General features: G+C 44.2%; 1 protein-coding gene across 1 annotated transcript in view; it reads left to right on the forward strand.

Annotated features, from left to right (window-relative positions):
- The window catches only part of adamts3 (ADAM metallopeptidase with thrombospondin type 1 motif, 3), a gene marked incomplete at both ends in the record, with an annotated part of 156,655 nt that overhangs the window by 116,108 nt on the left and 23,174 nt on the right, over positions 1-17,373 (forward strand). Inside the window, 7 exons of the mRNA XM_080466520.1 lie at positions 622-755; positions 1,519-1,642; positions 6,457-6,489; positions 8,991-9,137; positions 9,353-9,436; positions 9,924-10,004; positions 16,748-16,911. Of these exons, the coding sequence (XP_080322646.1) occupies positions 622-755; positions 1,519-1,642; positions 6,457-6,489; positions 8,991-9,137; positions 9,353-9,436; positions 9,924-10,004; positions 16,748-16,911 (767 nt within the window). The remainder of the gene's footprint in view (positions 1-621; positions 756-1,518; positions 1,643-6,456; positions 6,490-8,990; positions 9,138-9,352; positions 9,437-9,923; positions 10,005-16,747; positions 16,912-17,373) is intronic.

Genomic DNA, 17,373 nt, shown 5'->3' on the forward strand with positions numbered 1-17,373 from the left:
ATTCGGAAATGGTTTGACGTTAACATCCTAAAATCTAATGGATTGGTCCTTGGAGGATGACAAATCATCCCTGAAGATTTCATGCCATTCGGCTGAGTAGTTTTTGCGAAAAGTTGGTAAAATTCGTACATACAAAACAATAAAAATGTAAATACACGCAGACGAAGACGTATCCTCCCCCCAGCGTTCGATGGTGAAGGTAAAAACAGATAAACGCAACGAGGGTGAGGCTCTGTTTGTTTTGCTTGTTTCTTTGTCGTGATTGGACGGTGCAACGCTTATGACGTTTCATTCTTGCGCAGTCACATGGGCTCACGTTTTCACCGCACGATCTGCTCAAAACATCACATCGTGCTTTAAGTTGGTTCGGTTCATGTCGCAGAGTGTACGTGTACCATTGTTAAAGTCGCAGTTTGTCGCCCGACGTGTGAAAGCGGGTGGCTTGTGGTCCACCTGCGTCGTAAAGTTTGGTCCAAACGAGCTTTCAGGCGGCGTGGACTCACACCAGTAGTGCTGGCGACCGCTCTCCATCTAGTCCATTTTGTTCCAGTGATCCTCAAGCCAAACTAATTCCACGTGCTCTTTCTCCTGCCGCCGCCTTGCCTCGGTGTTTCCTTGTAGCCAACAAGCGATGCCACTTGTACTGCCAGTCGAAGGAGACGGGAGACGTGGCCTACATGAAGCAGCTGGTGCATGACGGGACCCGCTGCTCTTACAAGGACGCCTACAGCATCTGTGTGCGCGGAGAGTGTGTGGTAAGGACGCTCCCTTCCTCACGCCGCGGCCATCCGGAGTTAAACACCTCCGGGTCGCCTCAGTCCTGGGATTTGTGAAATCACACGGAGCGACGTTGGCAAACTGCACAACCGGCTGGCTGCCACGTCCTGCCGTGGGAGTCGTGCTGTGATTGAGAACTTCTCATCTGTTTCCCCCGACAGAAGGTTTTCATTCACAGATTAGTGAGTTGGAGGGAAAAACTACCGGACTTTAGTTTTTGCTTGAATTTAAAACATGAAATCATTTTGTCTTTGGCCCCGTTCACGCCACAGCGTTTCAAGTCAAAACACGTTTTTGCATTTTCAGCAGAAACACTGAAATGATATAATGATATTTATTTGTTGATTTGTTGATTTATTTAGCACACTTAGACATTTGTACTTCAGTCATAGGCTCATTGTATATCGTTAAAATGTTTTATTGTAGAGTTTATCATTTTCTGTATAGGTTATCTTGTATATATACATATATATGTATATATTTATTTTATTTAAATTTTTTGGCCTTTTTTGCAGCTGTAACACTTAAATGTCTCCGTATTGGAATGAATAAATTCTAATCTAGTCTAATGAGTGACTCTGTGCTCCGGGGTTCTAGCTACGGTAACGTGGTGGATCACGGTAACTCGGGTTCAGTGTTGTCGGTGTTTGTCCGAGTAAACAAGTTCAAAACAAAACAAGCCACTTTGTTCTTTCCTCATAAAGCCGTACTGACGAGTGTTACCGTCCTACTTTTATCCAGAAAGTCGGCTGCGACAGAGAAATCGGCTCGACCAAGCTGGAGGACAAGTGCGGGGTTTGTGGTGGAGACAATTCTCACTGCCGCACCGTCAAAGGAACCTTCACGAGAACGCCAAAGAAACCCGGTAAGAAATCACCCAAAACCAGTTCTCCTCCATGGATCCTTTCTCCTCAACCTTTTTCTCTTTGTCAGATACGACCGTCACTACTAACGAGAGTTCCTCCCACATGACATGTTGTTGTGAACTTTTTAGGCTTTTATATGGAAAAGGTTCTATTTTAGAACAAAAGACGCTCACGTCACGTCTGAAAAAACCTTTTATGGTTCAGTTACGCCTTTAGTTTGTTCTTATTTATTCTTCATCAGAAACGTCAAGAACTGAACATGTCAAAGGTGCGTTTGTAGTAAAAACCTACGCGCCTGACGAGAAGAGAGAGAAAACTGATTAACTGGCGCTACACCCAGTAGATAAACTAGAGCTACACTCGGTAGAGCGCGGACCTTCGCCAACGCCACGTTTACTTGTGGAACAGAGTTAGCATCACTAGCATGATAGCCGTTAGCTCATATCAATGCTAACTAGCCTGTCAGGTAGCTACATCACAGTGAAACACTGAGCAAGGGGGCCGTCTCCATGGCAACAGAAGCTGATCTCCTCCATGAGGTGCCTCTCTCATCCACTTTGCATGGGAGGGTTTGGCCACAGTTTTTTGGGATTCATTAGGAAACCATTATCTGTCAACGCCCCAAAATCTAACCGATTGGTCTTTGGATGATGACAAATCATCCCTGAAGAGTTCATGGAATTCGGGTCAGTAGGTTTTGTGAAACGTTGGTAAAATACATATAAACCAATGAATAAATACACTTAGATGAAAACGTAAATTTGTTGACGAAAGTAACAAACTAAAGGTGTAATAAAGTTAATTGTTAAAGTTAATTACTTTCATCATGACTCTTCTCATGAATCCAGTCAAAACATGTCAAAGTGACGTAGCGAAAGCCTCCGTGCCTCCATAAAAGAAAAGAGAACATACCTGTCAATCTCTTTTTCATGTTACTGAAACGTAGGAGCTCCTCCTTCACACCATCTCCCCGGAGTCATGAGTGCTAAACTGTGTCAGGAAGAGACTCTGACGCTCGTCTGTAACGTTAAAGTGCGAGTGGTGGTCAGTCACGATGTCATTAACTCAAGACGCTTCGCTCAGACGATCGCAAAAAAGTTGTTTGTCGAGGAGATCGATGAGAGAAATGAGAATATCTTGATTTGATTGGAAGCGAAGAGTTTATCCCAGAATGTCTCGGTGTGAGAACAGAGAGCCAAACGGAAAACTTTCCTTGTGTTTCGTTGTTGTTTCATAACAAAAACCCACCCAACAGCGCCACCCTGTGGCCTGGCATGCCAACTACATCGTTTGTCAGTGTTTCTCCTGTTGCTGGGTAAACTTTTCTGAAACCACAATGAAAAAAACGATGAAGCTGGAGAATCTTCATCTAAACACTTTTCAACTCGGAAACGTCAAACTCATTTCAGTTCAGGGGCAGACGACATCAATCTGAACAAAACGTCCATTTTAATGGAACCTTCTGCCGCCAAACACAGAGAACCGTCCGGAGAACTTCTCCTACACCCGTTGCATTCTGGGTGTTTTTATAAAACTGGTCGACATCCTGGCTGGGGTCGTATTGGAGCGTCCCGCAGGACGATTCTGACCCGCCGGCCTGATGTTTGACCCGTTCCCGAGTCCAGACCTGTGAAAACGCCGCTCCGCTTTTATTTTGTAGCTTGTAGGGATGAAAGGGTTCGTATCCTCAAGAGCTTCAGCCAAAACTTTAGGAGAGAGTTCTCACTCGTTCTAGAATCTCCTCGATCAGTACGATCTGTTCTCAGGAGGATTTGTTTTTTTTTTACATTTATTTCATTTAACCTTTATGCAACCAGGAAAATAAAACCCGTTGAGATCAAGATCTCTTTGACAAGGTGAGCTGGCCCAGAGGTCCGCCGCTCAACATTAGACTGAAAACATTTAAAACTGATTTCACACAATGAACAGAAAACAAGAGTTAAAGTGAGAGTGCAGATTTTCAGAGACAGAATTTAAAAGATAAAGTGCAGATTTTAAGGCAAATTAGAATAAGGTGCAATTTTTTAGCTGTTCATGGTCCAAATCTGTCAAAGAAAGTCACCAGTTTTTATTGGATTTGTATTTAAAGAAATAGGAGAGAAACAGTACTTATTATACAAGTCAATGTATTTGTATCAGTAAAATACACACACACACACACACACACACACACACACACACACACACACACACACACACACACACACACACACACACACACACACCTCCTGCAGGCGAGTTATTGCATGACTGTCATGGTCTCATTTTGCTTTCTGAGCAGCAGAAAGCGTAACTCTTTAAAGAAAAACACGTGAAGCTAAATAAATCCCTCACAAAGCAGGCTGCTGCACTTTTTTACTACAAATCACTGCAGAGTGATTTTCCCAGGAAGTATCTTGCAGTTTTGGACGAACGTTAGTGAGTATTTACTTGTACGCAGGCAGGGAAGCCGCGTGACGGATTTAAAAACTCCGCTGCCCACATGCTTTATTCACCGATGTGTTCCCAATCGTTTCATGAACAGAACAACGGAGACGAGAGAAGCAGCACTTCTCACCGGACCGGCTCTGTTTGCACCGTTTCAAGTGAAAATGCTTTTCGTAACGTTGACTTCAGTCACTTTCATTTGTTTAAACGGATCCTCAAAACACAACAAAGGTTTTGTGTTTTTACTTGAAGACGTGGCCTAAAATGTAAGCATGACTCACGACACCATCTGGTGGTACAAATTGGTATTGCTCGGCAGAACTTGCCGGTGTCTGCCGAGTCCATTAACTACAGATAAATACACGTCAGTCCAGTGAAGGAAGTCATGCCATTGTTATTATTGTCATCTATAAAATAGTTCTAGTTAATATTGCAGTCGATTGGATAGGCTCAGCACTTTTTGCGAAAGGGTAAAATACATAAATATAAACCAATAAATAAATACTCGCAGCTGAAAACAGCCTCGCACAGCTTTTGAAAATAAAGGGTGATTTTCGACGTTCCAAATGCGGCGTTGCCTCAGATCTGTCCAAATGTCAGGGTAACCACAGGAGAGGCTGCGTGTTCCACCAGGTAGGATGAAGTAAAAATGTCAAGGAAGCCGTCATATAGACGAGTCTTCATAACAGGACATCCGGGGACAGATCAACACGACATCACAGGGGTGTTCCTGAACCTTCTCGTTCGCTCGCTCGTCAAATCGACATTCACGGCTCATCGCCGAGTCTGCAGGGCGGAGGGACGGCGCTCGATGGAGGCGACAGCTGGCGTCACGCCACAGCCTCAGCACGGCTCTGGGAATCGACTGAGGACCAATAAGGTCGCCCTTTTAATATATTGATGCATATCGGGTTATATAATCCTCTTTGTAGATTCAATAGGGGTTCATGCTGATAACGCCGATATGGAAGTTTATTTGCAAGAGGCTCCAGTCCAGCTCGACCAACCAGACGATTGTAAAGATCTCACAGAAAACATACTTAGTTGTTTTTTTTTAAAAACAAATTTCTTAAGAGTAGAGGACAGAAGACAAACACTGAGTTCCTGTTTTCAAGACGATGAAAATCAACGAAAAACATGCAAAACTTCCACAGCGTTTTGGAGTTGTCTGTTTACACGACGACGTTACTTGGAGCCACTCAAGACGCAACTTTTAGAAACCTCCCATAATGCAACAGCTGTAGGAGAAGTTGTTGTTTTCTATATTTCACTGTATTTTGAACCAGAAGGTTTCATTAAAATTGTCTTCATGTTGAGATTGGAATCAATTTTAGTAGTAATTGTGAAAATATCAATACTCTTGACAGAACAAAGAAAAACTTTAAACCCAATCAAAATGAAATTGGACTTCATTTGGCCCCCGAACTAAAATATGCTTGACCCCACCCCCCCACCCCTACCCCACCACCCCACCCCTACCCCACCACCCCCCACACCCCCGTCAAACGGCGTGAGGACGTACTTTAGCCCCGTTTCCACAGTGCCCCTTGGTACCGGTGCCGGTCAGGTGGGGTTCGGCTATCTGTAACCAGACCCGTATCAGTGCCGCGTTTCCATTACACGGGGTTCGGTTTGAAATGTAGGCGGGGTTATGAACGGTTGCGTAATCATGCAGGATGTGACGCCATAACGGGACGACATTTTCAAAAAAGTTTCCTGATTCCTGCAGAAGAACTGATTGGAAATGTCTGCTTGCTGGGAACAGCGGTTGTGACGGACCAATGAGCAGACGGCAGTGTTGAAGCTCCTCCCCCTCATATCCGGCACATTGTGCCTGGTACCCCAAGTGGAGGGGTAGTGAGAAATGGTTACCAATGGTACCGGTTGGTAACGGTTCTGAGTCAGTGGAAACGCACAACAACCGGTTCCGACCTGACCCGTACCGGCACCAAGGGGCTCTGTGGAAACGGGGCTTTTGTTGTGACTGTGCTGGATCCTCGCTGCTGGATCCTCGCTGCTGGATCCTCGGTGCTGGATCCTCAGTGCTGGATCCTCGCTGCTGGATCCTCGGTGCTGGATCCTCGCTGCTGGATCCTCAGTGCTGGATCCTCAGTGCTGGATCCTCGGTGCTGGATCCTCAGTGCTGGATCCTCGCTGCTGGATCCTCAGTGCTGGATCCTCAGTGCTGGATCCTCAGTGCTGGATCCTCGCTGCTGGATCCTCGGTGCTGGATCCTCGGTGCTGGATCCTCGGTGCTGGATCCTCGGTGCTGGATCCTCGCTGCTGGATCCTCAGTGCTGGATCCTCGCTGCTGGATCCTCAGTGCTGGATCCTCGGTGGCCTCTGTCACGTGGCTCCTGTTCTAACCACTCGCCTCTTTCAACAGGGAAACAGTTGAGCAAGAGAGCCCAAAAAGAAAGTCCAGTATTGGAAAACACAATATGCAAGTATCCAGCGTCACTGAATTCCCCTGCGAAGCTCGTCTGTGGCGTTTGTGGCTTGTAGAGCAGATGGATGCCTAACGCTGTAGCCGACTGGAGACCAGAGGTTCCAGCTGTTTCCCCCGCTGCTCTGTCACTAATGAACTCTATTGGTTCCACCTCTACACGTTTTATATGTGTGTGTCGTCTGTGTGTGTGTTTTCTTTGCTTCCACAGCCGTACAATCCAAAACAAAAACAGGTTCTGTGAATCAAACCTGCAGATGATTGGAGGAACTTCCTGTCCAGAACCGAACTGGATCACTACTCTTTCTTTTTACCACTAAAATATCTTTCTTTCTTTTTCTTATGCCTCTTTTCTTCCCCCTTTCTCTTGTTGCTTCATTATTTCCTTTTTTTCTTTCTTTTATTCATTTTTTTTAATTATTCTTTTTCATCTTTCTTTTCTTTTTTCCCCGTTTCTTTTTTTTCCTCTATTTTTTCATTTTCGTATGTCTTATTTCCCTTTTTCTTTCTTTTTCTTATTTTTTCTTTTCTTTTTCATCTTTCTTTTCTTTTTTCCTTTTTACTTTATTGCTTCACTGTTTCCCTTTTTTCTTTCTTTTATTTTTTCTTTCTTTTTATTCTATTTTTCATCTTTCTTTTTTTCCCTTCTTTTTCATTTTCTGATGTGTCTTTTTCTTGTTTTTCCCATTTGTTTTTTTCTTTTGTTCTTTTTATTCTTATTTTTTCTCATTTCTTCTTTTCCCTCCCTAAAGTATCTGTCTCTAGTTTTCTTTCCAAACAGTCCAGCTGTTGTTCATCTCCCTCCCGTCCTGTTGCTCTAAAGCAGTTTAGCTTCTTTTCCTCTTTCCTTCGCTTCCAGGATGCGTCTTTGAACAGTTTGCAGCATCAAAAGCTTGTAGTTTGACACCGGCTTCGTCGTCTCGCTGTCCGGACAAAGACTTCTGTGACAAAGTGATCATCTGAGCTGATTGATCAGCATCCTGGAAGCTTCGCTCTGAGCAGCACTGAACCAAACCACACTTTGGTCGCCGCCGTTCGTGTACGTGACGCCGCGTCGGCCATCTTGGTTTGGGGCAAACGGGTTTCCTGATGCTCGTACGTCAGTTTGCGTGTGTCTTATGTACTCTGGCAAAAACAATCTGCTGAGAGGTCGATTTAACATAATTGAATCTCGGAAATCGACAATAAAAATGTCGTATCTTTACACAAATATATTGAGTTTTGAAACCTAAAATATTTGTTCAAAATACAAGATAGATATTTTTGGGGGAAAACGAATTAGTTTTGTGAACAAATCTTTTTAAATTCACACAACAAAAAACAATATTGTCCTCTTCAGTGTGTTTCATTCAGTATTTCAAAAACACCAAATACCACATTACCCATAAGCCATCAGTGTTCCTAAACAGACGGATAGAATGAAGATATTTACATTTACTTTACTTGGATTTTAATTTTCATGTTGGAAAAAAAGTAGTTTAAACAAAAAAACTATCTTGTTTGATCAACATAAATAAATTATGCAAAAGTTTCCTTTGTTTAAGTAGATCTAGTAGAATATTTGTTATCAGGGTAGATAATCATTAAATACACAAAAGCAACTTAATTATTGAGAAACAAACATTTCTATTTTTTTCATATTTTTTCAGTATTTTTCACTATTTGATATATTTTAGTCCCTAATATGAAGAATATCTAGTGTGAGAAGGTTGAAATAAATTGTGATTTCAACAACATTTCATACGTTGGCATGTGAAAAAGAAGAAGAAAATTATAATCATGAAAACAATTGGAGGGAAAAGGAGTGTCGCCTTTTGTCATATTTGAAAAATTATTATCGGCCATTTGCAATTTAGCCCACTGTCGTGCCCCATGAATATATTTCTGCCTTCGTGTGCATTAACATGTGAGCATCAGCAGACACGACTTGCCCCGACCGTCCGACGGTGCGAAACCTACAGCGTGAAATAAATGCAAAACATCGGCGGCTGAGCTTTGCCGACAAGCAGCATCGAGAGCTTGTAATTTGACACCGTCCTCAGGTCAGCCAGCTGCTGCTGTTTTCAGCAAACCTCATCGAATCGAATGAGCTTTTGGTCTAAGCCCCGCCCCCCCCGTCAGTTGCTGTTGCTCGGTTGGGCCAGCGTTTAGATTATAGGAGACGCTACTCCGTTATGAGTTTGTGTTTTCTGTCGCTCAGCTTCGTCCACAGGACACGTTTGTCCAGGACACGTTTGTCCAGGAGACGTTTGTCCAGGAGACGTTTGTCCATGTTTTGGATATAATAAACCCACTCCTTCACATCGTTTGAACATTTTTGCGTCTGAAACGCCTTAAAAAGCCCAGAAAACAAACCAAAGTGTCTCCGGCCCTGAAGCTTCCCTCCGGAGCTCAGAATGTTGTTTGACCGGAGCTAAACTGCTCTAGAGACACTCAAATTGCAGCTCCTGTCTGTCGAGACGTCACGCTGTGAGCACCGCTCGCCGCTCGCCGCTCGCTGCCCGCCGCTCGCTGCCCGCCGCTCGCCATCCGCCGCTCGCCCAACCTGTTGTCACTCTTTGTAGACGTGGTAGTCGGCCACATCGATGCGTCTGTCCCAGAACTCAGCCTGCCAGTCACAGGTCAGGGTGGGTAATTACCCCGCGACAGTTTACCTCCGCTGAGTGGCGGGCGCCACCCCCGCCGGCTACAACCTGCCTGCTCTTCCAGCCTGAACTCCCATGATGCCCCTCTCTCTCTGCTCAGGACACCCAACCCCCCCCCCCCCCCCCCCCCCCCCCCCCCCCCCCGAGGAGGAAGAGGAAACACTGACTAACTGCTCTGTTTCATTCCCAAGGGAAGACCCGAGGAGCCTTCTCTTTGCCCAAAGGAGCTCGAAACGTCTTTTTGAACGAGACGGAGGATTCTAGGAATGTGCTGGGTGAGTGGAAGACGGTTTGTAGGAGGTGGACATCTCAGCAGGGGTCCACTTTGCTGGAAAGCGGCCGCCAACCTTCCTGTTTGAAACACGAGCTCGTTCACATCCCGCACACACACACACACACACACACACACACACACCGCCGTCATGTAGGAACTCCAGAACTTGAGTCGCAGGTTTTTGTCTTTTCCCGAGACAAAGTCGTGGGATGTGAACGAAGCTGTTTCACGATGGCTCCTCCCCGCGGCGAGGAGGAACGCCGATCTGTTTCCTTCTTGCCTGAAACTTCTTCAAATGTCTTTTTGGAGCAAAGTGTATCGACGATGTCCGCCTCTGCAAACCGATAGATTCCTTTTGTATCTGCTTAACTTACCTGTATGTGTTTTCTATTTCTCCCCCCTTAACCCCCCCTCCCCCTCCCCCTCCCCCTCCCCCTCCCCCTCCCCCTCCCTATTCTTCTTCTGCTGCTGCTTCAATCTTGCCGAAGGTTTCCTTAAGATGTTTCTCATTCCTGATGGAGCTAGACATGTGATCATCCAAGAACATGAGGCCTCCCCTCAAATTCTTGGTAAGTGAATCTACACATGAAAGAAGATCTTCTTACCTCCTCATGATCTTTACGGGTTTACCTGAGAGACCGAGGGTCCCTCTCAGTCCGGGACTCGGTTCCCCTGGGAGGGAGGGGGGAGGTTTCACCCCTTTGGGTTTGGGGGCGCTGTCGCCTGAAACAAACACTGACCAGTGAAGAAGAAACGCAGCTCATTGATTGGTCCAAACCCAAAGAGGACGTCCTGCCGCTTTAGCCCGCGGTGGCTAGGCTAATTAGCTCGTGGCCAGTGCTTATATCATTAGGTCTCAGAACACAGGCTGCCTGTTGTTCCAGCGGCAACACAGAGACAAAAATGTCACGGAATACTTTTATTTTTAAAAGCACCTTTTAATTAAACGGGCCAATAATATCACGTGAACACAAACAATCAATTAACCTAAATGTTTAATAAAAGAATGATGACTCTGCGTTAAAGAGCCACGGACAATCAGCCGGTATGGAGCGTAGCTCTCTCTCTCTCTCTCTCTCTCTGCCATGTTTCAGTACTCACTGCTAATTTATCCACTCATCAAATTCCACTAAACTTTCAGGACAGAAAAACCTACAAAGACAAATACAATAAATATTTACCACCTTTTACCCCATAAGGCCACAAATCCTCATGAATCAGCAGCAGCAGCACAGCAGAATAAAAGAAGCGTGCTCACCTCTTTAATCCTTCAAAACAAACTAATAAACCTTCAAATCCACTTTTCCCCTCACGCACACAGTTTTAGTGCAAAATGGTCCTCTGGTCCGGGCTAATGGGTCGCCACAGACCACCATGATGGATCGTCTTCACACCAGATATCAAGGAGTCTTCTTCTCTACTTCCTCCTCTACTTCCTCCTCTCTACTTCCTCTTCTCTACTTCCTCTTCTCTACTTCCTCCTCTACTTCCTCCTCTCTACTTCCTCTTCTCTACTTCCTCTTCTCTACTTCCTCCTCTACTTCCTCCTCTCTACTTCCTCTTCTCTACTTCCTCTTCTCTACTTCTTCTTCTCTACTTCTTCCTCTCTACTTCCTCCTCTCTACTTCCTCTTCTCTACTTCTTCTTCTCTACTTCTTCTCTACTTCTTCTTCTCTACTTCCTCCTCTCTACATTCTCCTCTCTACTTCTTCCTCTACTTCCTCCTCTCAACTTCTTCCTCTCTACTTTCTCCTCTCTACTTCTTCTTCTCTACTTCTTCTCTACTTCCTCCTCTCTACTTCTTATTCTCTACTTCCTCCTCTCTACATTCTCCTCTCAACTTCTTCCTCTCTACTTCCTCCTCTCTACTTCCTCCTCTCTACTTCTTATTCTCTACTTCCTCCTCTACATTCTCCTCTCAACTTCTTCCTCTCTACTTCCTCCTCTCTACTTCCTCCTCTCTACTTCTTCCTCTCTACTTCCTCCTCTCTACATTCTCCTCTCAACTTCTTCCTCTCTACTTCCTCCTCTCAACTTCTTCCTCTCAACTTCTTCCTCTCTACTTCCTCCTCTCTACTTCCTCCTCTCTACTTTCTCCTCTCTACTTCTTCTTCTCTACTTCTTCTCTACTTCCTCCTCTCTACTTCTTCCTCTCTACTTCCTCCTTTCTACTTCCTTCTCTCTACTCCACGTCGGCCTGCGAGATATTCTCCAACTTTTTGTCTCTGCTTCTTCTGATTCGTGCGGTTATCTTTGTTTGTTTACTACCCAGAATGCATTGCGCTCTATGTCACGTCTTCTCATCCCGCCCACCAGAAAGATCGTTTGTAAACGAACCGAGAGGTTAGGGTTAGGGTTGGGGTTAGCGTTAGCGTTAGGGTTGGGGTTGGGGTTAGGGTTAGGGTTAGGGTTAGCGTTAGGGTTGGGGTTAGGGTTAGGGTTGGGGTTGGGGTTGGGGTTGGGGTTAGGGTTAGCGTTAGCGTTAGCGTTAGGGTCTTTTAGCTCCGGTTCATTGGAACGTTCACGTCGCCCAAACGTTCCAGTCGCTTGGCCGCCATGTTTCCTGCTGGCTGCGCCATTGAATGAGGTCGCCGCGCGGTGCCTGCCATTTGTTGTTGTGTATTTTCCAGGATTCTGATTGGCTGTCATGGCTTTATGCTTCTTGTTACACTGCCCCCTATAGGCTGGGTATGCTCAAAGTAGATTTTAACAAGGTTTTTATGCAAGGTTTGTAATATTTTGAAAACAGAGAGGGGAGAAATATCATTTTTGGAAATAAGCCGGCGACGAGTAACCGTGGCCAGAGACTACCACCAACCCCAGACATTATTCTCCCTTGCTGTCCTCCCCGGGTTTCCCCGAGAGACTAATGGGATCGTGCTGTTGTCACGATCCAGGCCGAGAAAACTTCTAATTGCATATCCATTATTCATTCATCTATAAAGGAAGGTCGCTAGATTATCGGTCGCTCCCATTTCTCTCTCTTTTTTCATTTCCAAGATGGAAAATAAAGAAGAAAAACTGTGCTGTAAAAAGCATCATTATTTTGTGCAGAACCGCAGAGCGAAGACCTTTATGCAGCAGCGGTGATTGTTCTCTCACGTTTGCTTTGCAAGTTGAAGGTATTCTTTCATGCAGCAAAGCAAGCAGACTTTTCTAGATTTTCACATCATTAGACGTAATTGTGATCCGATGCTGTGGTGTAGAGGAGTGATAACAGCGCCACACAGAGCGTGTTGCTCGTACTGCAGCTTTTACTGCAGAAACGTTATGATTAGGCTCCGTTCACACATCAGTTTACACAGACTTTGTGACGTTCAAGGATTTTTCAAGGAAGTTCTGGCCTTTTGATCTTTTCCCCCCACCTGCTAGAAAGATCCTTCAAACAGGAGGATTTGAACACGAGTTTTAATTATGGACAAGATGGCTGATATTCCACGGCTACTTTTTAGGCAAATATCGTCCAATAGCGATAACGTGCCGATGATATCGTGCATCCTTACTCAGGATGGGAATTGGAAACGGATTGTTTTTTTGAGAACCGGTTCCCTGTCTTTCAATTTCTTGGAGTAATTTGCTAAATTCAGTAAACAATTAACTTATGATCGACGTCACTGATAAGTGCCGGAGTTGTCTAGATTCTGTCGCTTGGTTTTAACAACCGCTGGAAAATGGATCAACACGCTGACGTGTTGCCAGATATGGCAGGTATCCCCCAATGGAGGAATCAAACTCTCTTACCTTTTAACTTTGTTTATTTCCTGTATTTGTGTGTTTTTGTCTTCTTCTATAGTACACATATGACAGTGTTACGGTTTTAACGTGAATTCTTCACAGGCTGAGATTTGGGTTGGTTTTTATTGCATAAATAACTTGCTGCTCGGCGTGAGCTCACGTCATCTACTGCGCTCTGGAGCCCAAAAACATCAGGTCCAATCATGTTCACACAGCAGGAGGAGTTTCAAATAATCACACTAAAAAATTGGATCCCAGCAAAAAAATGGGAATTTAGCATCAAGACCTGCGGTGTGGGCGGAGCCTTATTGGCCGTGTGACGCCAGCAGGAAACAGGACGGATGAACGAAGAAATGATTGCAAGGTTAGGAGTAACAGTCATTATTGTAACCATGACAACGAAGGCTATTTTGTGTATGAATGTCTGAGACGGACCAACTCAGTAATACTGCGGCAAAAACCTCCAAATTCCAGAGTCACAAAAAGTCGGGTGGATTATTGAAGAGGTGAAACTAGTGGCTGATGGTTTATTCAGCAGGAACTTTTTCTTCTTGAAACACAAGTGGACCTGATCTGGACGTTATTAAATACACTGAGTGTGAAAATACTCATTTGAAGTCAAATGTTGGCAGAACAGCTTGAATTCTCCTGAATTATACCTGATATAGAAGGTCCAACTTTTGAAGCTGCAGCAGTAAAAAAAAGAAAAGCTAAACTGTAATTTTCAACCTGTTTTTAAACCTGTTCCATGTGCAGTTTGTGAATAAAGTATTTACTTTATTACAGTTTTGTCGAGGTAGTTACTATTTAATGCATCTATCGGATAATTGTCAGGAAACCACAAGTAGCTGCGTCTCAACGCTTCATCACCAGGAGCCGCCCCTCGCTGATTAGTGTGAAAATGATACGGTGAGACTCTGCGAATAATTGATGGGTGCCCTCAATTGGCCTCCGCGCAACTTCGCAAGTCTGGTAATGAGCAGAAGGAAGACGAATCTCCTGCTCGGGGTTCAATTACTGCGAAACCGCCAACGAGTCGCTCCAGGTCGGACCGGCAATGTGGAGTCAGATGTGTGTTTTAGAAGGAAGTACTTTGGTTTGGGATGTTTACTTTTGGTATTCGCTGCAAATCAGTTTCAAATATTTGTCATCCGTGGACATTGATCACTCAAACGTGGAGGCGTATTCAAGAAGTTCCACCTCAGGAGCAGTTTCCAAAAAGATGCGTTTTCAGTGACTCGGAATACTACAAAATGTTTTCGCTTTTGCTTGAAATCGTAAAATCAAGACTTTAAACTTCACCTCCTCCTCCTGTTCTCCTCCTCCTCCTGTTCTCCTCCTCCTCCTCCTCCTCCTGTTCTCCTCCTCCTCCTCCTCCTCCTCCTGTCCTCCTCCTCCTCCTGTCCTCCTCCTCCTCCTGGTCTGGTCGGTCCAGAAACCTTCAGTATTCTAAGTTTCTAGCTCCTCCTTGATTTTCCTCATTTGAATATTGGATCATAGGAGCTGCATTCAGAATCTGCTGTGTCTGTGTGAGCTGGACTGGCTCCGCCCACACATGCCCATCTTGGGAAGAGGAGGAAGTACTTCCTCTGGTGGTGCCATGTGCCAGAGCAGAGCTGCCTAATTGTGGGAGGAGTCAAAGGGAGGGCCTACCTTGATTGGGATTGGCTAAACCCCCGATGACACTATATAGGGTTTGATTTCTGATTGGCTGGTTGGAGCAACACACTTTTTAAACCTGAAACAAGCCAGGGACAGAGAGGACAGACTGTCTTCACTTCTGGGACGTCAGTCCAGGTATGGGGACGATTAGTACTGTTAGAAAACCAGTAGGAAGTCAGTTTAGCATAATATTATCCCTTTAAGCCAATCTAATTGAATTTTTTTAAGGTTTAAAGTTCAGAGAAGTGAGATGCTCACTCCAATATACTATATAGAATGTGAAATATCAGGAATTGGCAGGACAAGGAGATAATGTAACTTTATAATAGAATCATTTATCCCGAGTCCATTGATTGAACTCTAAATATATCTGCTTCGTTTGCTAATGTCTGTTTTATGACTCATTTGTTTTTCAGATAAAGTCAGACGTCAAGTAATTACATATATATATATATATATACACACACGCCAAAGTTTATTACATTCGTGTCTTACAATTTATGGAGGGCATAATGTAGGAAAGTCTGTCGTTTCAAGTATTCTTCAGTGAATGTCACAGGAAAACGTCCCTCCTGAGGAGCGTAGTACGTGATCATCTTCATTCAGTCGCTCTGCAACCAGAACCAAAACCGAAACATCACAAAGACGGTGAAACACCTTCATCTGCTTTGTGATGAAAATCTTCAGTTGAGTGAACAGAATCCATCCCGGCTGCCGAGGTCATTACCGGCGTGATGCCGCGCGCCGATGGATCAATGAGACTGATGTTCGCTCCTGCTGCTGTTCTGCATGTCCGCCGTCAAACGTCCACAATAACTGCAACAAGTCAAACTGCAGATGCTGAGGAAGACGTTGGCGATGAACAGGTTTTAGTCACTGTTCATGTCGTTTTCCCTCAGAACACCGACTTCGTCAGAGCAGATGTTAAAATCCTACAAGTTTGTTCGGTTTGATGAATTCATAACTTTGTGCTGGAAGTTGGATAACTTTTCTCACCCGCCTGCGAGGCGAGAGGCGCTAATACTTGTTTTAACTGTCGCTGAACGTAAAGTTGAATATAAGGTGTGAAACATAAATCCAAAACTGGCCAATGAGGAGGCTCCAATCCAGCCAGATCACCAAGAGAATTGTGAAACTCTCAAAAAAACCCAAAAAAAAAACGGCCTAAAATGTGAGCATGACTCACGACACCATCTGGTGGTAGAAATTGGTAATCTTCGGCAAAATTTGCTGACAGCTTCAAAATACATATATGTCATTATAGTGAAAATGGATCTTGTTAGTTTAGCATTTTATCCTCCTGCAAATATCCGATGTTGTACTGCAAAGAAATGTCAGGAAACCAAAAAAGATTTTTAAAGAAAAGAATATTTCAAAATACATAGTTTTTTACAGTAGATTAACTTTTAGTTCCACAAGTGAGAAATTGCAGCTATTATATGTATTTATAATCCATTGAGAAGGAAAAAATTAACAGCTGCAAATAAAAAAGAAACAAAAAATCTGAAAATCATGAAAATTCCCTTGTAATGTAAGAATCTTCATCAGAATATTCCAAACAAAGTTCGATAATTATGTTGCATTAATCATTTATGAAAATTACACACAGAAAACAAACTAATTCCAACAAGTTTTTATTGAAATGAATTCTTCAGGACACAAACAGAAGATCTAGTTTTCGTATTGCTTGAGTGACTTAAAATACCAGAGGACTTCTTTCTTTACTTTCTTTTCATTCTCATGTTGTCCTCAGAGACGAACGTGACTGTGTCAGGTATGTCTGGTAACCAGGCTGCCGAGTGAGAGGCAGGAGGTGAGGTGGGGAGGAAATCTGAATTATTCAGGCCTCTTTGTCGTTGATGAAGCGACGGCGTTTGAGCTGCGTCGGCGCCTCCTAACACGCCGCTGATTGCAGCCGTCAAGAACCAGGCCACGGGGCACTACATCCTCAACGGGAAGGGGGAGGAGGTCCGGTCCCGGAGCTTCATCGACCTGGGCGTGGAGTGGCACTACATCATGGAGGAGGACGTGGAGACTCTGCACACCGACGGCCCGCTGCACGACCCCGTGGTGGTTCTGGTGAGAAACCCTCCTGCTTCCATCCAAACTCACTCTTCTGTTCGTCTGTGGCTAAATAATTAAAAACAAAGAGGCCAGTCAGAGGCCCTGTAGCGCCGCATTATGTAATAATAATAATAATGTTCAACTCATTATGTAATAACTGGTTACATATTTCAACATTTATTACAATGCGAGTCCTTTCCTTTTTTTTTATGTAATAATTTGCTGCATTATGTAAAACATTTTGCCCTTTTTCTGTATACATGGTTTTATGTTTAATAATGAAAAAAATTCAGATTCAGTTGGACTCGAATTTTATGTCACTCTTGGCTTTTGCTCATGTTCTGCCAACTTATCAGTGGTAGAACTCAGGATCTAAATCAGGTTGAACTTTTTAAATCACCTGCCATTGCGGCTGGTAGATTTTTAAAGTTACAAGCCAATCAGTGTTTCCACCAGACATTTCTATTTTCTTGAAGA

Source organism: Lipophrys pholis, assembly GCF_963383615.2.
Source record: "Lipophrys pholis genome assembly, chromosome: 7".
Classification (NCBI taxonomy): Eukaryota; Metazoa; Chordata; class Actinopteri; order Blenniiformes; family Blenniidae; genus Lipophrys; species Lipophrys pholis.